The following is a 22,265-nucleotide window of genomic DNA, read 5'->3' as shown; positions in this document are numbered from 1 at the left end:
GAAAAAGCTTCTTGATATTGCAGTGGGTGTTTTAAGTATCCCATTGTTTAGTTAACGTGTTTTGACAGACGTGGCTTCAAGATGCATAAAAGTCTAAAAAAAAAAAATACCTATATAAAGCTCGTGAGTTGTGGATTGGAATTTAGATTTACTTCTTAGTGAATAGAGCTACTGTGTTGTATGATGGAGCTAGTGAAAATGCATAGCCATAACAGTGTTTGGATTTAAAATGCTATATACCAGGTGGACTTGCATGGAGTGATCAGAATACTAAGTGTCACTGGTGGTTTACAGTGAGACTGGGAGATTATTTGTTTTAGGAAGAAAGATGAGTAGGCCTGCTGTAAAAGTGTGAAGAATCTTTGATTGGGGGACACATGGTAGACAGGCCAAACATCTTTCATTCTGATTAAGCAATATCAAACGCTGAAGTTGGACTGCTTTTTCTGGCGATGCTGAGGCTCCCTGTGTGTCATGGCAAATTAATCTGTGCCTCTGGCTCAGCAGTAGCAGGGGGATGAATTTTGGCATTTGGAGTATGTTTTATCACTCGTTCCCCTTCTCTGATTTCTCTGTTTGAAGTAGGGTCTATGTGTTAGAACAGTTGCTCTGAGCTTTGATCTGCTTCAGGATTTGACCCAACATCACTGTAATCTCTGCCATGCAGAACAGAAGGCTTTAAAAAAGAGCATGGCACAATCTTCACCAATTTTGAGCTTGTCTTTGATAAGGTTTGTATTGCTGCTTGATTTTCTGCATCCTGCAAGCTTTTTCATGTAGTACCTGCTGTGCTAGGGCTTCAGAGGAGAATCTCGGGGGAACTTGCCCATTACTGAAGTTCCAGCTTCTGATCTGGTCCTCACCTCACTCCCTGCAGAGGAAAGGTGACACATAAGCATGCCACACAAAGATGTCAGTTGTGTAGGAATGAGTCATTTTGAGCCTTTCCCAAGAAGTACAGACCTCCTAGTTCATAATGAACAGGAGGATTAACAGTACTGCTAAATGATAATGTTTCTAAAATAGCAGGTTTTGGCTAACAGAGCTTCACAGTGCGGTCTCTCCTTGTTGGTCAGGAGGGTTCTCTGGAGGGTTGGCCAGCCTTGACCGCAGAGACATGCTGTTGGTACATGCAGTTGGCAGAAAACCATTCTGGGAAAAGCAGGCACAGCTACTGATGTAGATTTGGATGTAGCTGCACTTGAACAGAATTTGATCCTCAACTCTGCAGTAATATTTAGGTTTCTGGTGCTTTGCTGTGTCTGCCGTTTGCTCAGGCCACCTACACGCAGAGGCAACGCTGAAGCTCCTCAGGGCTTACAGCAATCCTGTTAGTTAGGGTTTTGTAGGGGGTTTATATATTTTCCCCAAAATATGTTTAAACAACTACCAACATCATGCTTTGCTTTACTGAGCCATAAGCGAAAGAATTGAAAGCAACAAGAACAGCAGGAAAAATACAGTGGAGATGTGGGTGATTAAACAACAGGAATCTTCTCATCTTACCAGCACAGCTTTTACTGAAACACCTTTACAGAAAGATTTTGAATGGTTCTGATTTTACACAGAGTAGCATTAAAAATAAATGCAGAGTGTTAAGTACCCTAAAATTTCGGTCACTGGAATACTTGAGGCCCTAGCAGTACACAGATACACATTCTCTTGTTAGCAAGGTTATTGCAGAGGTTTGGGTGTTCCTAAGGCAAAAGGGGGATGGTCCTGATGGATGGAGTCAGGGTTTCCACTTGTGTGTCATAAGTCCTCTCCTAGCTGCTAATGAAGAGGTGTTTGCTGCTGTTGTTTGTAACCAAGAAGGCTGGGGGCTCCCAGAGGCTCTGATTTCTGTGCTCCTGGCCATCCATAACTCTCAGTGTAGTGGCATGACATGAGCAATAAAATGAAAACGAAAAAACATTGGATGTCTATAAGCCTTTTTGAAAAATCGATCCAATAAAATGTTCCATGAATATATCCACTAGTCATTTATGCAGCTCTATGAGCTAAAAATAAAGATGGGAAGGAGGAAGGTGAATCATTATACACCTTATTCCAAATAAATAAAGTTGCCAGATCAATTATTTGTCAAATATGAATTCAGCAATGGTTTGGTCCTCTGTAGTAGTATGTCAGAGAACTATACACTTAATTGGCATTAGCCTGACTCACTAGTGCATGTAGTGTCAGCCTTGAAATTCTGTAGGCCAGTTATTAACTGCTCAGATTCTTCATTAATTTGTTTGCTCAGTTTGGCTATATATTGCTAGACATCCAAACAGATGTATGTCATTGGTGGGTTTACTCCTGAAGTGTTCAATTTTACCTTATGCCCTTGGCAGATCCTTTACAGCAAACTGTTTGCTGAAAAATGATTTCTGCGAGTATCTTCCCATTTGCTTACATTTACTGTAGCTGATGCCTTGAAGATTTCTATTCCTTGGTCTTCTTGCTACCCATGTTGATTTAGTTATTAGCCTGTAAATGTTCCTGAGAACTTAAAAAGCTCATCCAGATGGACTGATGGCTCATTATTACTAGAAATAGCTTTTCAGAACTCATTTGTTTGTTTTGCTGGTAGGTTCTGCCCTATTCTTAAGAATGCATGTCTGCTCTAATTTGAGAAAAGACTTTGATTCTTAATTTTGTACCCAAATACGGGGATGCTAACTGACAGCATCTCCTTGCTTTCCTTTCCATTTTAATATAAGCAGCATTTAAGGCCAAATCAGGAAAAATCACTCATTGACTCTGTTAACTTCAGTGGAAGCTTTGCCAAATGAGGATGAAAGGTTTTGGCTAGTTACCAGTTTTGATGCTGCAGTAATACTGGAAGGCCATATAACCATATCCCCAACAAGATCACCAAAGAGAGGTGTCAGGGAGTCTCAGGGAACAGGGGTGGCAAAGAGACTGCAAGAAATGGAAAGGGAGGATATACAGACTTGGGAAGGAAGATCCAAGTACAGAAGTAGAAAGGAGACCTTGAACAAATGGAAAAATCCCTCTAATACCCAGCACCCACAGTATCATCTTCAGAGCTTCTCATTTCACTTGGCTTTCTCAAACTTAGACTCATGTACATGTAATATTTGATGACTTAGGCAGAAATAAGTCTATTTTCAAAGCTAATCTTTGCATTACACATTGAATCCATTATAGATTCTCTTCTATTTTAATAAAAAGCCTGCATGAATGGCTTAAAAAAAGAAAGAACTTGTATTATAAATCGGACTGAGGCAATGGCCTGAAAATCAGCATGAATATTTTGCAGTAAATGCTGCCCCAATAAAATAAATGGCAATAGGAAAACTACTCAAAGATCTCAGCACGAATAAGAGAGCTGTAAGTGCATTCTACATTCTGTGGCATTTTGTGCGTCTTTGTTAGGGCAGTATTTCCATAGCATTTAAAGGACATGTTCTGTCTTTTTATGTTGTGATGTAGCTTCTGACATGACAGCAAGTCCATTTAAGCACAGTAGCTGGATCAAGACTTTAGGGCTTGTGCTTAAAAAAAAGAAAATAAGAAATAGTAAAATAATGGTGGTCCTATGGAAGAGGTATGGAACTAAGATACCTGTGACTCATTATCAAATGCATGGAAATACATGCCTCCATTTACTGCATCTTCCCAAGGACCTATATCAAGACAGTTCTTATGGAGGTTGCATGTATAGGAAAACAAAATTAAAAGAAAAAAAAGGGCATAATCCTGTCCTTGTGCATTTTTTTTCACTCCAGACTACTGCTCTACATTGCAGCCCTCACCTGTGGGAATTGAATTGATTGCCAAGCAGAGTGAAATAATTGGGTCATGACTGTGATTACAGTGTAGGTTTGTTTTGCTAGTTAAGCCAGTATTTTACTTCTAAAGATTCAAGAATTTTGGATTGTTAACAGAAGAATAAGAGCAGCAATGTAAGCGTTGAGCTACTTTACCTATCATTTTTCCATTTTCTTCTCTTTCCCAGGGTTTGCTTGGTACAAATGTTGCCTTGTTGACATTACTACAGCAAATATGTTTTTCCTTCTTGGTAAGGGAACAGGCCTTTTCCACTTACCTGTGAGAACAGCATACTCAAAATAAAACAATTATTCATTTATAGGACAAATGGGAAGGTACTTAAAGGAGATCAAGCATGTAGAATGAAATGGCAAGGTTTTCTTTTAAATCACAGATGGAAGTGATTTGCCGTCATCTCTCATTATAAGATTCTTTTCATTGTGGATGTCCTAACCCATCATCCCCATATAGAATATCCAGGTCTAAGTGCCGCGTTGTCATGGGTACACACGCTTATCAATGCGCTCTGTTCAAATGGAGCCTAAGCAGTCACATACCTAAACACAGAGAAATTCTCTTTTCATCAGAAGAGCTGAATTTATGCTCACTCTCCTCCCATTTCTCTGCAGAAGCTTGTTTACTCAAATGCAGTAATAGAGAGCCAAATGTCAGCATAGCTGCTGCTTGGAGGGGGGGGAATCTTTTGCCCCAGAGGAGAGGTCTCCTGCACTAGACTGACTGCACTGGTCTCATGACTTTAGAGAAATAAAGGACCCTCAGGAAATTTTAGGGTTTGATCCTGCCTCCCAACTCCAGCACTCAAGTTGTGGCCAAAGGATGGACTTTCTGCCTGCCTACCTGCTGGCTGCCAGCTCCTCTCCTAGGAGAAGTGGAAGCAGCAGATTTGGAAGTAATTGGAAGTGATTCAAGACAAAATAAAGTACCAAGTAAGCATTCAAGCTTCCTGCACTCCCTTCCCCCCATTCCACCTACTCTATAGATATTTCCCAGCCTGTGGCCTATGGGTTCATAATTTTTGATGGAAAACACAGGCTGATCTTGAAATGTGACAGCAATTCAGAGGGAGGAAGGAGTTACTGCCAGATGGCTCTTCTTTGCACCTTCTTCAGTTTGCAGGATAACACTTCGTGATTTGCCATAAATTTATTGTTTTCCCCATCTCTCTGCTGTGGAGTGAAGCTAAACTTTTGGCCTCTTGGCTCCATCTTTCCACATAAGTAGCAAAACAATGTGGTATCATTAGGGGAGGATGAAAAAAGTTTGTCGTCTGGTATGCGTATGTGCAAAGAAGGAGAGAAAATGGGGGTGGAGGGTGCTGTGGAATGGAGGAAAAGCATCTCATGAAGAGTATAACTAGCAGAGCTGGAAACACCTCCTCACTGCCCACAGTGAGCATCTCATTCCTCGGAGAGTCTGTTTGAAGGTATCTTAAATCCATGAAAGACCAGAAGGAACTATCTGTTCACATGATCATAATCTAAGTCAGAATCATAGCCTGGAAGTTTTTGAGATATTTTATTTGCCACTATACAAATCCAAATGGCACTTTCCTAATTTTCTTTGCTTTCTTCTCTCTGAACAGCACATCTGTGAAGCAATTCCACTGGGGCATGGTGGGTCACTAATCTTCATGTTGAGAGACAGTGGAATGTGCTGTGCCTTCAGATCTGTACTTTTTCAGAGCTTCCATGGAGAAAATTTTAAGCATGTTGTTATCATTTTCCATGCTGTAACAAGTAGAAGTGTGATAAGGTCACATAATGTGATTATTTTTGGTGGTTGTTATACCATAGTTATTTACCAGGAACTGATGAGTAATAAGACTATAAATACCCATTCCATGACCTTAATATAATCTTTCTTGCTTATTGAAAATGTTAGTTTGCATTTATGATAATCTGCACAAATATAGTATGTATAAACAGAATGGAAGTCAGAAACTTGTATTTGGGAGCTCTCTTTTTTCCAACTTCAAGAGAGAATTCAGCACAGAAAACATGTCAATAGCAGGCTTTTGAAGCATGTGTCACTTTTGCAAAGCAACTAAGTTTATGCATGTAATTTCCATATTCTGACATAATTCTCAACCAGGCTTTTAAAATTATAGTCCTAAAATCTGAAGTGATGTTTTGGCACTTCCAAGTTCAAATCAAGTTTTGTGCATTCACTAAGCTATTTAGCAGGGTGGTGCGGCTCTATCATCTGCACACAGAGAAAACAGCCCCCTTAGCCTTGTTCCCCAGATTTCATGTGTTTTGAACTGAAGTATTGTGTCACTGGTGGAAGTAGAAGATCCTCTAGTTGGTTGTCAGTGACAACACTGTCCCGATGCAGTTGAGGATGGATCTGTGGTCCTACTCTCCTCCATGAAAGTGCCCCAGTTTCCCTTTAAGCAGTCATCCCCAAATGTCACAGATCTTTTTCCCTGCCCAGGTTGCACCTTTCCAATTACAGAATCATAGAATAGTTAGGGTTGGAAAGGACCTTAACATCATCAAGTTTCAACTCCCCTGCCATTGGCAGGGACACCTCACACTAAAACATGTCACCCAAGACTCGTCCAGCCTGGCCTTGAACACTGCCAGAGATGGAGCATTCACAGCTTCCTTGGGAAACCCATTCCAGTACCTCACCACCCTAACAGTAAAGAACTTCCTCCTTATATCCAATCTAAACTTCCCCTGTTTAAGTCTGAACCCATTACCCCTTGTTCTATCACTACAGCCCCTAATGAATAGTCACTCACCAGCATTCTTATAGGCCCCCTTCACATACTAGAAGGCTGCTATGAGGTCTCCATGCAGCCTTCTCTTCTCCAGGCTGAACAGCCCCAACTTTCTCAGCCTGTCTTCATACAGGAGGTGCTCCAGTCCCCTGATCATCCTTGTGGCCCTCCTCTGGACTTGTTCTAACAGTTCCATGTACTTTTTATGTTGAGGACACCAGAACTGCACACAATACTCCAAGTGAGTTCTCACGAGAGCAGAGTAGAGGGGCAGGATCACCTCCTTTGACCTGCTGGTCACACTTCTTTTGATGCAGCCCAGGATACATTTGGCTTTCTGGGTTGTGAGTGCACACTGAAGCTGGCTCTTGTTCATTTTCTCATCGACCAACACCCCCAAGTCCTTCTCGGCAGGGCTGCTCTGAATCTCTTCTCTGCCCAACCTGTAGCTGTGCCTGGGATCGCTCTGACCCAGGTGTAGGACCTTGCTGACTGTCACCAATTGCCTTGGTATCTGTGCAGCAGTACAGCACATAACATGAAGGGATCCCGCTCCAAGGACAGTGATTTTTTTTGCAGAGCCCAGTTTTTTGTCCATCTACCAAAATAAAGAAGGAGCTAATCTGTGGGCAGTTTTCCTTCAGCTATTCCATTCCAGCCATGCAGTTGTGGTAGGAGATCAGAGGCTTGTTACTTGTAACTGTATGAGCAGTTAGCCATGCTTAATATATTAGATGTGATCTGCCTTTTATAAATAAGTAAAAATGTAAATACCTATTGGTTTTACACTCTGAAATCTATGCAGCTTTTCAAGTACAGTGTTATCTGAAATGGCTTTCTACTGAGCAGACTCTCATAATGACCTGCCCTCTGATATGGCGTGAGTGCACATAACTTAATATTTGCTATTGTGTCATACATAGACATCTCAAACAAGCTGCTTTATTCAGAAAATCCAAGCTTAGGTTTGGCTATAATTTACTGCAAATGTGCAAGCAAATTAACTTCCACTCAGAAATGTATTTAAAACATTAGTTTGCAAACAACTGTATGTGCAGAATTCTTGTTTTCTCAAGAGAGAAATGTGTGAACATGCAGCTGAGGTAGGAATAATTAAATCCTTTATGTCTGCTCCTCTTTCAAACCTTCTTCAATGCTACTGCAGTGGCTAGAAGGACAAAAGTGCTTTTGCTATAGACCATATCTAAATGGAAATAAAGATAGCTACAAGTATAAATACTTTGCATATATGCAAGCTCTGGTCAGAGTAATAGCTTTAATATAAGAATGCTGACTTTCTTGACAGCTCTGCTATATTTCTGGTACTCCAACAGGGACTCAAGACACTGAGAACAAATCTCTTCCTCTATCCAAAAATATTATTCAAATGAAAATTGTAATTTAGATATAAAGGCATGATTTAAAATAATCTGTTCAGGTTGTAACAGGAGTCTATTCTTAATAAAACATTGATCTCAGTATTACTGTCAGCATTAACATGGTTTTTCTTGTAAAGTAAGAACTGTCTCCAGAAGGTCTGGTTTAAGCAATAAAGGAAGATAAGAAGATTCCTATTTTCCAGGTTGTGAGTTTGTTTTACAGGGGAAAATTGTATTAAGCCTGCATTTAAACAGAAAACAAAAAAAAATAAACATCAATTTCAATCATTTAAGCCTTTGGTGGGTTTTGTTTTTTTTTTCCCAACTGAACCTTGGAAATAAAGCAATGCTGCATCTACACATGTGCACACCCCCCCATTAGCTGCTGTGAAGAAATCCATGGTGTTAGAGGATGATCTGGTGGTCTTGACACAGTTACATTGGCAGGAGGTTTTCGGGATTAACATCTACAGCTGAAGTCTTTAGTGCAGGTGTGTCATCATGGTGCTTAGAAAACTGCACAAAAAAATCATTTCCCACTGGAGTGATTTCAGGAGAGAGGGGGATTTAGGCAGGATTTTCAGGTGTTGTCTCAACCCAGGTATTTCTTATTGCAGAGATAGGCAAGTCACAGAGCAGGAGGCGAGATCTGCATGGGTCACCCCTGCTATCACAGAATGCCCCCAGGAAAATGCCACCCATTTCAATTTTCTTCTTATGACATGGTGGTGGCCTGGAGACAAGGGATTTCTTCACCCTCTAAAGGTTATGAACTCGCATCTCCTACATTTCGGATGTTTGTCTGAGGCATGTAAATTTAGGATCGTATTTCAAGCTGGTATTTTTCAGTTAGCTTTCTCTCAGCAGGTTCCATATTTGTCCACATGTGAACAAATAAAGGCCGTGCTTGAATTCAAACTCCTGAAGCTTGCACGCTCCTACTTTTACACAAGCTCTTAGTATACATTCCAGCACCACTGTTGAATAGCACAAAAGTTTCAGTTTTTGCAAATACCAGGGGTAGGGAAGGTTTTGGAAATCACACAGCATTTTTGTGATGAAAAGATCACACTATCACAGAATAGTTTGGGTTGGAAGGGACTCTAAAGAACACCTCCGTCCAAGCTCCCTGCCACAGACAGGGGCACCTTCCACTAGACCAGGATGCTCAAGGCCATGATTTAAAACTTCATAATCATTGTTGCATGCGAAAAAAGGGATATAAATTTTTAGATTTAAAAAAAATCTGGTGACTGGCATCTGTTTCTTGTTGGCTCTGAGAACTGATCCAACATTGCCTTTCTTTAAGCTTCCACAACATAGGTCTGTCACACTAATGCTGGATCATACTAAGATCCATATTGATTGTTGCAGGACTACACAAGGTAGTAGCTGTTGCAAATTCTTTGATCACTTCCCTTCTCCACAGCATATGCACTGCTTTTATGAAGAGTTTAGAAAATCCCAAATAAATAGTTCTAATCAAAGAACAGAGATGAGAGTATCAGCCATGGTTATGTACATGTAGGTGAGAACAGAAATCTTGCACCTGGTATGGGGAGGCCTGTGCATTTGTATCACCCAGCCTGTCTGTTTATCAATATTATGATCACTCCAGAAAAACTGCATTTTTAAACCCTTAGTTTTGATTTTCATGGTTTTGTCAGAAATTTGAATGATTGGCAGAACCTTGAATATAAAGGCCTACTTCAAGCACAGAAACATTAGATCAATCATGAGATTTTATAGCTACTACATTTGGATCCTTTTCACTTGCCACCTAATGCTGAAATGCTGGGGATTCCCTTTTCCCTTTTGTCTAGAAAAACCCACTTATAAAAAGAGTTACACACTATTTGGATACTTTGTGCTAACCTGATACCAGGTCTGGTCTTGGTGAAGAGTACAAATACTGTACGATGCAGATCTGTGTATCCTGTACTTGCAAGATGTGCACAAGCACCTGAGTTACTGCTCCTTGGTGAGCGAGCTGTGTGTGCTGAGCTGGCTGTACCTGGGGAGTCATACACCTTAGCCTCCACTCCCTCTGTGGAACAGCCTTATTTAGTGTTGGCTTTTCCAAGTGATAGCAGAGGTTTGACACTGCATGTCTGAGTACACCTTAATTACATTATTCTTTCTCTGCTCGCTACTGGTATAGTGAAAATATTTTTTCATTTAGGTGATTGAAGTCTCTGTGATATCTAACCAATGCCTCACACAATAAAACTGTCACTCCTTTTATCTCTCCATTATTCCTTAAGCAATCTGATTCTCTATTTTTCATTTCATATGCACATTGGCTGAAAACCTTAACAATATTACACTGTACGTTTTATCTGTTTTATGAGGTAGATTGCTCCAGTGCCTTTCCAAATAATAGCTATTTCTTCTGCAGGTTTTTTGCTTGAAGACTTAAAATTCTTTGCGTATCTGCAATTACCATCTGTTAATCCAAGAGTGTAATCAATCTAACACCTCCATTGTATTAGAAATGGTTTGGATGTTTTCTCTAATTTAATCACATCTGCAAAATTTGAAATGCAGCTTTCAAGTCCATCAGTCATGTCATTTCTATGACAGCACAGGGCAAAGACTGAGTTCAAAAGTTCAGGTGTGTAACTTCTTGCTAAGTTCTTCCTGGGTTACATGTTATTTATGCTTTCTGCTTACACCTTCTTTTTAAAACATTAGTTAGTCACATTTGATACTTTGAAAATCTATTCTGCTGAAGGTTTTCTTGTTTGGTTGGTTTTGGTTTTAACAACAGACTCACTTTCTTTACATCCCGTTAATAGAAGAAATTAGGTTACAAGGGTCAACCAAAAGCCTTGGATCAGTTGGAGTCTTCCAGTGAACTTCACTGAGTTTTGGATAACATATTGAAAAAGGGAGATAGAAGTAACTGCGGTGGCAGCTCATCACCCTCAGTATGCTTGCTTGGGCAACAAGCCAGGAGTGAAGAAAGCAAGATCCCCATCCCATGCCCATCCCTGGCAGTGTTCAAGGCCAGACTGGACTGGATTTGGAGCAATCTGGTCTTGTGGAAGGTGTCCCTGCCCACGGCAGGGGGCGTTGGAACTGGATGAGCTTTAAGGTCCCTTCCAACCCAAACCATTCTGTGTTCTATGAAGATAAAATTGGCTACCTGCACTCCTTCCAGAGTTGTGTGGGTAGGCAGATGTACAGTATTCGATTTGAAGTATTTCTGTAGTGTTTGGGTACTTGGATTCCTACAGCTTTTCATTCTGCCACCAAAATGGTCATCTTCAGGCTGGTGAACCTAACAATGTTCACCTTGATATTCTGATACTTGGATTTTTTGGAAGTATTTAACATATTAAAAGTGTTGATCGTCTATCTTTTACATTATTTTTTCAATCTGAATTTAAATTTCTTTTTTTTTTTTGAGTCCAAATCACTGCTGCCCATACAGTCCACATGTATTTTAGAGGAAACATCTGTTCACACATTTGGATAAATTCTATCTTTCTTTGGAACGTCCCTGAGCTCCTTTCATCTGCAGGTATGGCAACACTGTCACACCAGGTACCTGCCTGTGGACACCCACACATTGCTTGCTGCTTCTTTACTGGCTTTTTAAAGAAAGATCTGTTGGTCAGATGCAAGCTTGGCTAAGATCACATCACTTCAGCCAGAAAAGCAATGATATTCATGTTCTGTTCCCTGGGAGCAGCTGGGAATGATGGTTTGAACAGAAAATACTGTCTGTACAAAAGCTGCCTCCTGCATGGGGTTGGCCAGGAGCTACTGCTGCTACCAAACACTCATATGGAGAGGGAAGGGTGGGAGGAAAGGGTGGGAGGGAAAGAGGCACACTGCCTGCTTGTGGGTGACTGGTAGGGCCTCTGTGCTGCCTGGTTTGAGAGAGAGGCATGGGGAAAAAGAGATCCCTAAGCTGCTGAGGAGTTGAACCTGCATTTGATAGTATCGAGATTAAAGGTTATGTCTCTTGCATTCCCACTGGTTTTGCTGAAGTCACTGGAACCTCTCAAGGACCCAGCTGGCTGCCTAGACACAACTAATTGCAGGATTGAACACAGCTGATTATGTTTGAAATTGTCTTTAAAATGGTTAATCCATTTCCTGAAGATCCATCATGTTAGCAGAATTCTAGTACCTTTACTGAACCAGGTTTTGTGTGATCCTGGATTCAGAAGAGAGCTTATTAAACTTCTATTTGTACTGTTCATCTCATCAAGGTTGCTTATCATTGTTGCACAAGAAAAGGAAACATATCAAATGAAAGAAATCTGTTTTTATAGTTGGCAAATGCCTGTATTTTTTCTTTGTATGATGTGCTGTCATTCATCATCTAACCTTGGGGAAATCACAGGCACTCTAACAATGTAAGAGACCAATAAAAAAGAAAATGATTTCAGTAAAATTGCAGCTAGGGATATGTAAAAGAGAAATGCCCCTGGGTAATAAGAATTACCCATGCATAATGGCTGTGAATGTATCAAGCAAGTGTACTGTATACAGTGTGCCACACCAGCCCAGCTACAGGATGTCCCTGCCCACCAGGCTCTGGCTTACAGAGACAATAGGAGAGAGACTCGTGAGAATATGAAGTCCAGCTCAAAGCAAAGGACTGAGACACCATGTACTCGGTAAAGTGCTTGCATCTCTTTACCTATCTCTTTGCCTCTTTGTTAGAGCTGTCTCCTGTGATCTTGCCTTTCTCATTATTACTCTCCACTACAGAATGTGGGCTCGGTTCCAAGGTTGAGGCCTGTTCCTGCTGAATATCTCCCATATCATTCCCCTGTTAGTCAGCCTGTCTCATTAGAGTCTGGCAGGCTTATACTGTGCCATAGCAATGACACTCCTTGCTCTTTCTTCAGTGTACTGTAGGGACTGTGCTCCTCTTCAGTTAATAGTTGGATACATTTTCTACTGTAGTTCCTTCTGGGCTCAGCTGGCATAGCTTTAGGAATCTTCTTAATGTACAGCTCTTTAGTCTTCATTTTGGTTTTCTGAGTTCCTAGACCTGATTTGTGCCTTACCCATGGCCCTAAATATTCTGAACATGACAGCAGTCTTTTCCAAGTAACTGCTTTTCTCAGCAAGTCCTGTTCTCACAGACTGCAATTTCAGCAAGTAGTACAGCTCTTGGTGGAAGTCTGAAGTTTACTGCATGTTTTCATTTTACACTTTATATTTTTGTTTATTGCACTTTTTAATCTTACTGACTCTCAAGCTAGTGAAAAGAACAAATCTAAGATTAAGGATAGGTCAATAGGTTATTAGGTAAGTGGGATTATGTCCTTCCTCTTAGCCAAAAGTTATGACGCAGTGAGCATTTAACTGCCTCGGGCAATGGCCCGTCCTGCTTGTCTGACCTGTCCCTGAGGAGCAAGAGTGACATGCACAAAACAAGTCACTGTTGACAAGGAATTATTACAAACAAAGAGATAGTTCTGCTGGCTAGCACTGGGGATGTGGGAAGGGTCCTTGAACTTTGACACAGAAGTCAGTAAAGTCTTCCAGAAGCAGTAAGTCAGAGCTGTTGCAGTACATAAAGCTCTTCACAGATAAGTCCAGACACAATCCCCCCTCCTTTTCTACTGCACAATACTCCAGTGACTCTTTATTAATAGGAGTCTCCTTTTCCATGTGATATTTTCCATTTGCAATGACATAAAAGTATTCTTAGTGAAGGCCAGATCCTTTCCCACAGAGGCCGCTGCATTTACTGGCTTCTTGCCTCCCTGTTGTCCACTACAGCTAATTTAAACTTCATCTGTGAAGCCTGTCACTGCTCCTAGTGTGAGCAACTGAGTTTTCTCTTTGAATCAGACTGTTGCTAAAAGTCCTTTACATCTTTTTTCTGATTTTAAAAGGGCTTAGCTAATCTTATTGGCCCTAGTATTGGAGTCAGAAAGATGGGTAAATGAATCCATGATGAGCTCTGTGCTGCTGTAGATGGCTTCCTCCAGTATCAAGCTAAGCACTTGAAAAATAACTGGGGTTCCAGTATGTTCCAGCACAGTGTTGCTGTGCCTGGAACACAGACATGCCCAAAGAGTCTAAATTAGGAACAACTTTGCTGATTTTATTCCAGCTGCGCCAGCTGTTTGTTTTTGTAGGTAGCCAAACAGCAAACACCCACAGAGTTGTTAACTCTGCAAATCTTCAGTAAGTATTTCCTAAACTACTGCTGACAAATTTCTGATGAGACCTTAATCTCTGTAAAATCTATTGGATGTTGTCAAAGCACCATTAGTCAGCCTGTCATCGGGCCTGCTTTGTGGTGTGACTCAGAGATTTGCTTTTCCATACTTACTGCAGAAAAGTAAAACTGGGAAAACCTCACTCAGTGAGGGAGCTATGCACAGCCCTGAGCTGCTGATGAGCTGGTGGATGGTACCAAAATGCCCTAAAACGTGATTTTGGAAAGAAGGCTGAGGCTGAAGAGGTTTCTCCTTTATTTGTATCTCTGAAAACAAGTGAAAATTTCCTTCTGGCAGTCTTGGGAAAGCAGCAAATGTTATTGATTGTCTGCCTACTACTCCATACAGTGAAAAGGGTGCTTTCACAGAAGGGGTGATGCAAAGTTAAAACATGTACTTAGTAGGAAGTAAATCAGCATACAGTCAGGTCATAAAAGAATACTACTGTGTCATGCTTAATCCTGGAATTGTTCTGGTTTATACCTGCTTTATGCCTCCTCATATTCAGTATAAACCCCTAAGTAGTTTCATTGAGAAGGAAGCTGGGGCTGGAGGAGAGCAGGCTGGCTGCTACAAGTTGACAGCATCCCAGGGTGATGTCTGCACCTTCTTGGCTTCTGCTCAGTATCTTCGCAGTTCTGGAACTCAGTAAGAACCCATGTTATTTTCTGAAGCTGAATTCTTCATCTCTGGCCATCATATGAAACCACTCTGGATTAGAAGAGTTGTTGCTGTCAGCAGCAGTAGCAGCAATAAAGTTACCACATCTTCTGAAAATGAAAACAAACCAAAAAAGTCACCTCTCCTGCCTGCATACAAAGCAAGGACACCAGGCAGCAGTTCAAACAGAGCCCCTGCATGCAAGCAAACAAAGATGACTGTCAGGGCTTAAGGCAGAAAAAATGGCACAGCTGTAGCACTGTGTTAGTGAAATTGTATGAGCCTTTTTATTTTCTAGGATTCAAACAGATGCCACCTGAAACACAGGGTGCTTGGAAATACCACACATGCACACACAATTAAACCACACACATTATGTGAGCTTCTAAACCACAGGTTATTTTGAGCTTCCTTTCTGAACCTCCTTTGCACAAATTGCATTAACACTGCTAATGCTGATAGAAACCAAGTGAAGCTGTCCTCACAACAGTTTCAACTTTTAAAGAATCAAAGAGTAGATTAGCAAAACAGAGCTTTTGAGACATAAAATAACTACTTCTTATAAACCACATCTACATTTGTGACTGTGAAGTTAAAACCAGATGTTAGTATTTGCATAGGCAGCAGAGGATGGTGATTGTGGATATTATTTGCGTTGCTCAAGTTGAATCTCATTGAGCCAAATTTTTATGCATGTCTCAAAGTCACTTTGTAGATACCTGTGCCCAGTGTAACTACTGCAGGGAGGCTGCCAGTGTGAGGCAGCTGGGCAAAGGATGGACAGGTACATGCTCTGGAAACAAGGGCTGAGTGTCTCTGCAATAAACAGAGTCCCACTCTGTTATCAAACTGGTAGTCTTTGAAAAATGCCTATAAATATGACCCATTTTTAAAATAAATGTTAGTCAGTTGATTCATTAAAAGGCAAAGAGGCATATTATATCCATAGTGCACTTTGTACTGTTGGCACAGTTTCCACCGATTGTGAGAAAGGCTGTTTTTTGTCTTCTGGTGAGAGAGCATTTGTGTAAACCAGCCATTTCTTTACAGTTCAAAAGACAACTAAATTCCCTGATTCACAGGCTCTTGGTATTTATCGTCTCTGTCCTCTTGCAGGTTGCTGCACAAAACCCTCTGTTACTTCCTAAGCTCCCAGGTTAGAGCTTGTTCACAGGAGTGGGCTTTGGACACTGGGTAGCTTAACTGGTCTGACTAACTGAAACAGTGCTGCAGTCACAAGACATAGATTGTGATTAGATAATCTGATGGCAGTTGCTTATTACTTTGGCTTTAAATTGTAGCCAGGAGCCAGCTGTGTTAAAATTTCCATTCGGATGCAGTGGAGATTAGATGAGTGCTGTGCAAGGACAGGAAGTTGTGTATCTCGTCTTCTGTGGTTGGTACTGAGGGCTGACCCTGGGAGCCCCTTCTGATGACTTTTGGCCAGGAACAGTCACACCATCAAGTTCAACGCAGTGGCAGACATGGCTCCATGGCAACCTCGCTGTCACTCGACCCTCTTAGACCAACTGTAGCCACAGAATGGAACAGTATAAGAAAGGAAAAGCTGAAGAAGTGGTGGTTTCTATCATTAGCAGGCATCATAGGAAGAAGCTTTCTTTCCTTGCAAGCAGGGTATGGCTGTTTCAAGCAGAAAAAAGGAAATTGCCCATTCAAAGCCTGTAAGAACTCATTTCAGATAATCTGTCTGTGTAAGAGAAAGCAACTTCTTCATTACCAAGGGAATGCAGATCTTGATAAACCAGTGGCTTAAAATTTTAACGCAAGATCTCAGAGTTGAAAATACTTTCCATATAAACAGTAAATAATAAAAGAGGATTTTCTTAGGAAAAAAATAAGTATGAAATCTGACTTTAAATCAGTGTGAAGATACAAATCAGAATGTTCAAAACCTGAAGGCATCAATCTTTTGAGAAAATATTTACATTAACATATTATAAGCTTGTTTGGGGATTTGTTATGCATGGGGTGGAGAATATATTACATAGACGGTAATGAACGAAAAATTAAGATTTGTAAACACATTCTGTATTATAACTGTACAATGTACTGCAAGGGTTCAGGTAAATTTGTGGTAGCATTGGGAACTTGCATGACAAGTGAAGCTTTCCCATTGTACAACTGGTTGTATGTTCATATGTGCAGGTATTACACAGTACAAGGGCACAGAACTCTTAAAGAAACAAAAAGGAGTCATGGTGCTGGGCACTATGCAAAAGACGTGCAGACAGGTGTAAACTGTGCCTCCATGGCCGTGGGTTAGCAAAAAAACAATACATGAGCAAACAAACTGAAAGTCATTGAGAAGTTGCCTGTTATTGAAACAAAACAATATGTTGCAATATACAAAAAATTGATTCTTTCAAGCTGCCAGAGATATTAGAGAAATGTTACTGAGATCATAACATTGACCACTAATCTTCAAAAAACAAGCCAAAACCCCCACTAGAATGGAGTCTTACAAGCAGTTTTATAGTGCTGTTTTAATATATTTTCATGAGATAGCAGTTCCTGTGGCAGCTACTTATAAATGCAGATGGGCAGATTGCTTCAAATGAAACAATGTCAGTCTATACTAAGGAACTGGAAAAAAAAAACCCCAAACCTAAAACACCCCCCCCAAAAAAACAACAAAACAACAAAAAGTCCCCCAAAACCCTCAAAAAATGAAATTATACAGTTTTGTTAAGATCAGTGAGTAGCTACCTTAGACCGTCTCATCCTTGATTTGGACATTGTGAATATATGAGGTTTTCTTACTCTGAAGTGAATGTCAGCGGGGAGAGTAATGAGGCAATGTAATGCTTTACCTTTCTTGTCTTTTATAATAACTTAGTTCACAGAGGCTTTGGGAAAATCACACTTTTATTTCAAGATCCCAAAGATCAATACAGCAGTATACATTCAGTGCTTGAGGGAAAATTTACTTAGAATTGTTTCATGATGAAAATGCCAAAGGCAGATGCTTTTGCTCAATCCAGTACTGTGAAGGGACATTGTAATCTTAATTCCAATTTAAAGACTCATAGCTATTAATCAAACAAAGGCAGCATATGTATCTTTTAGTGATGAAATGCTAGGGATCCCTGTATAGTAATTTGATGAGGAAAAACCCCCCAATATTAACACATCCATCCCTGGTGGTGTTCAAGGCCACGCTGTATGAAGCCTTGGGTGATATGGTTTAGTGTGAGGTGTCCCTGTCCATGGCAGGGGGGTTGGAACTAGATGATCTTAAGGTCCTTTCCAACCCTAACCATTCTATGATTCTATGATTTTAACAAAGGAAACTGTATAATTATTTTGAACTAACAGGAGATTCTGCAATGTATAAAATACTTTCACTCATATACCTACGAACTCTGTTGTTCTTTGCCTAGCCAATGCTATTCCATCCAAGTGAAGAGAGTCACAGAGCATCTCAAGCCAGCAATTTTCCATCTTCCAAAAATCTGAGGGATTAATCAGCAGAAAACCAGATCAAGCTGAATTTAGAAACATTTCTGTGCTGATAAATCAGCATTTCCTGTTATTTCTGGTTTTGTGATGGCATGTATAATATAGAAGCTTTCTAGATACTTAGGAAATCAGCTGAAACTTGTGGTGAAATAATATATCCAGCTCAGGATTTACCAAGTAGGACCAATGATCACCTTAGTCGCTCAGCATTAGACCCTGTTCCCCACTTCATGGTATAATGCTAGCAGCTCAGGATTTCTTATTGTGGTACCATATTCTCCAGTCACACATTGCAGTATTGCTTCTCTTGTACTCCCGGACTGCTAAAGTGGGGATTCTGAAGATGCAAAAGTGCAAAACAAAGCCTTCAACGTGAAAAAGAACGCTCTTGAGCATGGGGTCTTACTGGGAGATAAGTGATCAGACAAAGCTTGGTTTAGAGGGAAACGCTTTAAACTAGTCTCCCAGATATTAAGGTCTACCCCTGCATTATCTCAGTTGCAGAGCCAAATGCAGTGCAGAGAGAATCAGAATTATCTATGTGTGCAATAAAGCTGGTCTTGTTCCCAGTCTGGCTGCCAGTGTCCTTCCTGTGGCTTGCATTTCAACTGTCTGCCAGTATAGCCACCTTGCAAATGAGTTTAATTTGTGCACAGTGCAGAAGTTTCATTCTTTCGGATCTTAAGACAGAAGAAAGTGTTTAATGAAAAAAAAAAACCAAACAAAAACAACCAAACAAACCCAAACATGTTTGCTCTGGTTTTCTGTTTTTTTTTTTTCCTAAGGAACAGAGTCTTATTTTGTGCTGAGACTTAATACAATGCAGGTAACTCTTCTAAATCTCAGCAACTGGTTTTAAAAGGTGAGTAAAATCACCAAGGGGAAGAAATAAGGAAATGAAACAAAATAGGACAAAGAAACCCAGAACTACCATTTTAAAGAGCAGATGCTACAATGCAGGAGACCTTTTCTCTAAGAAGAGCAAGTGTATGGGTAGGCAAAAAAGAGCTGGGAAAAATGAATGCCTGAAGCCACTAATGCAATATTTGGAAGAGTGCCTTCAAGGATCTAGTCTTTTCTCTACTCCTGACAGAAGGCAAAATTAACTTCCCTGCCTCCTCCTACTAATTCTGCAGAAGTCTAAGCAGAACAGAGCACCACTAGGGTATTGAAAGTGGCACTTTGCCCCAGTTTACATTAAAAAAACTTTTTCATTCTGCATAAACTAAAGAAATCCCCTTGAAACTCAACAGCTTATTGGTGATAATGTCTAAAATGGGGTTTTTTTCCAAAATAAAGTATTGTATCAAGGTCAGGTTGGATGCAGTTTTGGGTGACCATGTTTAGTGTGTGGTGTCTCTGCCCATGGCAGAGGGGTTGGAACTTAATGATCTTAAGGTCCTTTCCAACCTTAACTATTCCACGATTCTATGATTTTTCCTTGTCAAATGGGCAGTCCATGAAAGAAGCTTCTGATTCTTTCATTATATATTTTGTAGTAAAGGTTTGTGACTCTTGGGCATAAAAACATAAAAAGCTAGAGGATGACTACTTGTCTATTCTAGTTTACCTAATTTACACACTCCTCTGTAGACTTCCTGAAGCCAGACTTTTCCTGTGATTGCAGTCTTCACACACCGCTTCAGAGCCAGCTGTGCATGAGTAGCTGCAGTTTTCTCCCAACTTCTAGTGGATGAGTTGACCAATCAATAAATGATTTTAATCATGCTCGTTTCTTGACACCAGTGCATTAGTTTGGTATGACAAACTTGAAGCTCCATCTATTTTATGATCCTCCTTCTGCCACCTCTGCAGGGGCTCTGCAATCCTCTTTTTTTCCCCAAGCACTTGTACTAGAAGTAGACCCTCCAGGTGCATTAGCAAATATTCTGTGGTATCACAGTACTTCCTATTGAGAACAGTGCCAGAACAATAAATAAGTGGCATTGCTCACCAGCAGCAGAGCAAGCACCAGCAGCAGAGCAAGGACTGGTGCTTTTGTTCCAAGAAGGGAGCAGTTAGGTACCTGCAATTAGCTGCCAGCTCAGCAGTAGTTATCACTGTTTTATTGAAGCACTGAGAAACAAAACAGTGCGTTTCAGGTCACAGCTCAGAGCTCCCATCTCTTATTCCCTTGTATGAGGACCTGCAAGTAATCTTAAGAGGGACTTTTCCCAAGTATATGTAGTGACAGGACAAGGGGAAATGGCTTTATATTATTTTTGTTTGCTTGTTTTGTTTTTTGTTTGTTTCTTTCTTGTAATTTTAATTTACAGTGTAATTTACATTAGATATTTGAGAAAAAAAATCTTCCCTGTGAAGGCGCTAAGGGGCTGGCACAGGCTGCCCAGAGAAGCTGTGGCTGCCCCTTTGCAGACAGTGCTCAAGGCCAGGTTGGATAGGGAGTGGAACAACCTGGTCTAGTGGAATCTGTCCCTAGGTGTGGCAGGGGGCTGGAACTGGATGAGCTTTAAGGTCCTTCTAACCCAAACCACCTTCTGATTCTTTATCTAGTATTCCATACTTCTGGCTATTTCCTGTTGCTGCTGCATGGTGGTTACTGGCCACATTAGTCCTGGCCTAGGAACTGCTGGTTTATTCAGGTAGCTTATAATTTTTAGGCAAGAACAACTCAAGTTCTGAACAGATCTGTGTGAATAAGAGCAGAATTCAATAGTGGGAGAGTGCGAGGGCTGGTGCTGGCTGCAGCGCACCGTGAATGGAGGCTGCTGTTAAAACACCTTCTCCATTTCAAAATGCAAGAGGAAAGCATCTCTTACAGGGATTACTGCAGCATGGCATGATAAATGGATGTTTTAAGCAACTATTTCAGGGAGCTCCGTTGTAGAATGCAGCAATCCCTGTTTAAGACTGTACTTACGTTACACAGATTTTGGCCTTCAGGACTGTGTCAGAAGCCAACACCTGAGGTGACGGTGACAAACACACCTCTACGGCGGCGCAGGCAGCTGCAGAGCTTGCCGATGAACACCATCCCTCAGCAGATAAACATTCAGAACCCAACCCAGCCCGTATCAGCGACCCTGAGGCAACCTGAACACCTCGCCCGCCATTGCCCTCGCCCCACCCCCGGTTCCCGCTGAGGCGGCCCCGCCATCACGTGACAGGCGAAGTCCGGCGAGGCAACATGGCGGCGGTGGGGTAAGCATCGCTCCTGGGCCGGTGCCGCCGGCGCCCCCTGCTCCTCACGGGCTCTGCGCTCCGGACACCGGCTTCCCGCCGCGGGCGCTGCGCAGCGGCCTGGCTGTGCGAGGCCGGCGGGTCTTTCTGAGGGGGCCGGGTGGGTCGGGGGTTCCGGTGCAGCCTGCGGAGTAGGCCGGGTGTCTGCGCTGGAGCAGGGGCTTCTGAAGCGGACCCAGCTTTTCAGCGGGGCGGCGAGGGAACGGTTCAGGGTCCCACGGGCTCCCTGCCCGCCGGGGCGGTTTGGCAAGGCCTACCCCGAACTGCAGGGTATGCTCTAAGTTGGGTTAGGTTGGGGAAGTCATGCAGAAAAGTGGGTGTGGATTACTTAACGCGGGGTCTTTACCTCATTTATAGCTAAACTCAGCTGTTTTTTTCAGTGGTATAAGAAGGTGCTGTTAAAAATTAATCAGAATGAGGGGGGACATTTCACAGTTGGACCCAACAGGTCATGCTGGGACTTGGTTCCGACTGTTTAGTCTGTGGAGGGAGGTTGCTTCCCTGTGAGGTCCCCTCTTCTGGCCTGGGTTTCTCAGTGCTGAGCCTCTGTGCAGTGATGCTCCTGCATCCTCTGGCCCTGCTGAGAGCAATGTTGGGCTTAGGTAGGGAGGTGGGATATCAGATGGGGCTGGGACTTTAAGTTAACTTATTTACAAGGATCACTGTATTTGCCATGAAGAAGACATCCAGTTTATGTTTTAAAAATGCAGTACTTGTTTCCCTTGTGTAATTTATTTGCTTGTGCTAATGTTAGCATAGGCCCTCTGCACTTCGCGTATTTGATGTGGAAGTAGCATTAAATATTGGATAATCTTCAGGCTG

At 41.6% G+C, this 22,265-nt stretch overlaps 1 protein-coding gene across 2 annotated transcripts in view; it reads left to right on the top strand.

The window, feature by feature from the left end:
* The first annotated feature begins 21,359 nt into the window (after positions 1-21,359).
* PEPD (peptidase D) overlaps positions 21,360-22,265 on the top strand; it is a 145,985-nt gene continuing 145,079 nt past the window's right edge. For both annotated transcript variants that reach the window (XM_031051961.2, XM_031051960.2), the window contains exon 1: positions 21,360-21,404. In XM_031051961.2, the coding sequence (XP_030907821.1) occupies positions 21,391-21,404 (14 nt within the window). In that variant the 5' untranslated portion in view covers positions 21,360-21,390. The remainder of the gene's footprint in view (positions 21,405-22,265) is intronic.

This window comes from Melopsittacus undulatus, chromosome Z (assembly GCF_012275295.1).
Source record: "Melopsittacus undulatus isolate bMelUnd1 chromosome Z, bMelUnd1.mat.Z, whole genome shotgun sequence".
In the NCBI taxonomy this organism is placed as follows: Eukaryota; Metazoa; Chordata; class Aves; order Psittaciformes; family Psittaculidae; genus Melopsittacus; species Melopsittacus undulatus.
The sequence above is the reverse complement of the archived record's forward strand: the minus strand, read 5'-3'. Positions and strand labels throughout refer to the sequence as shown.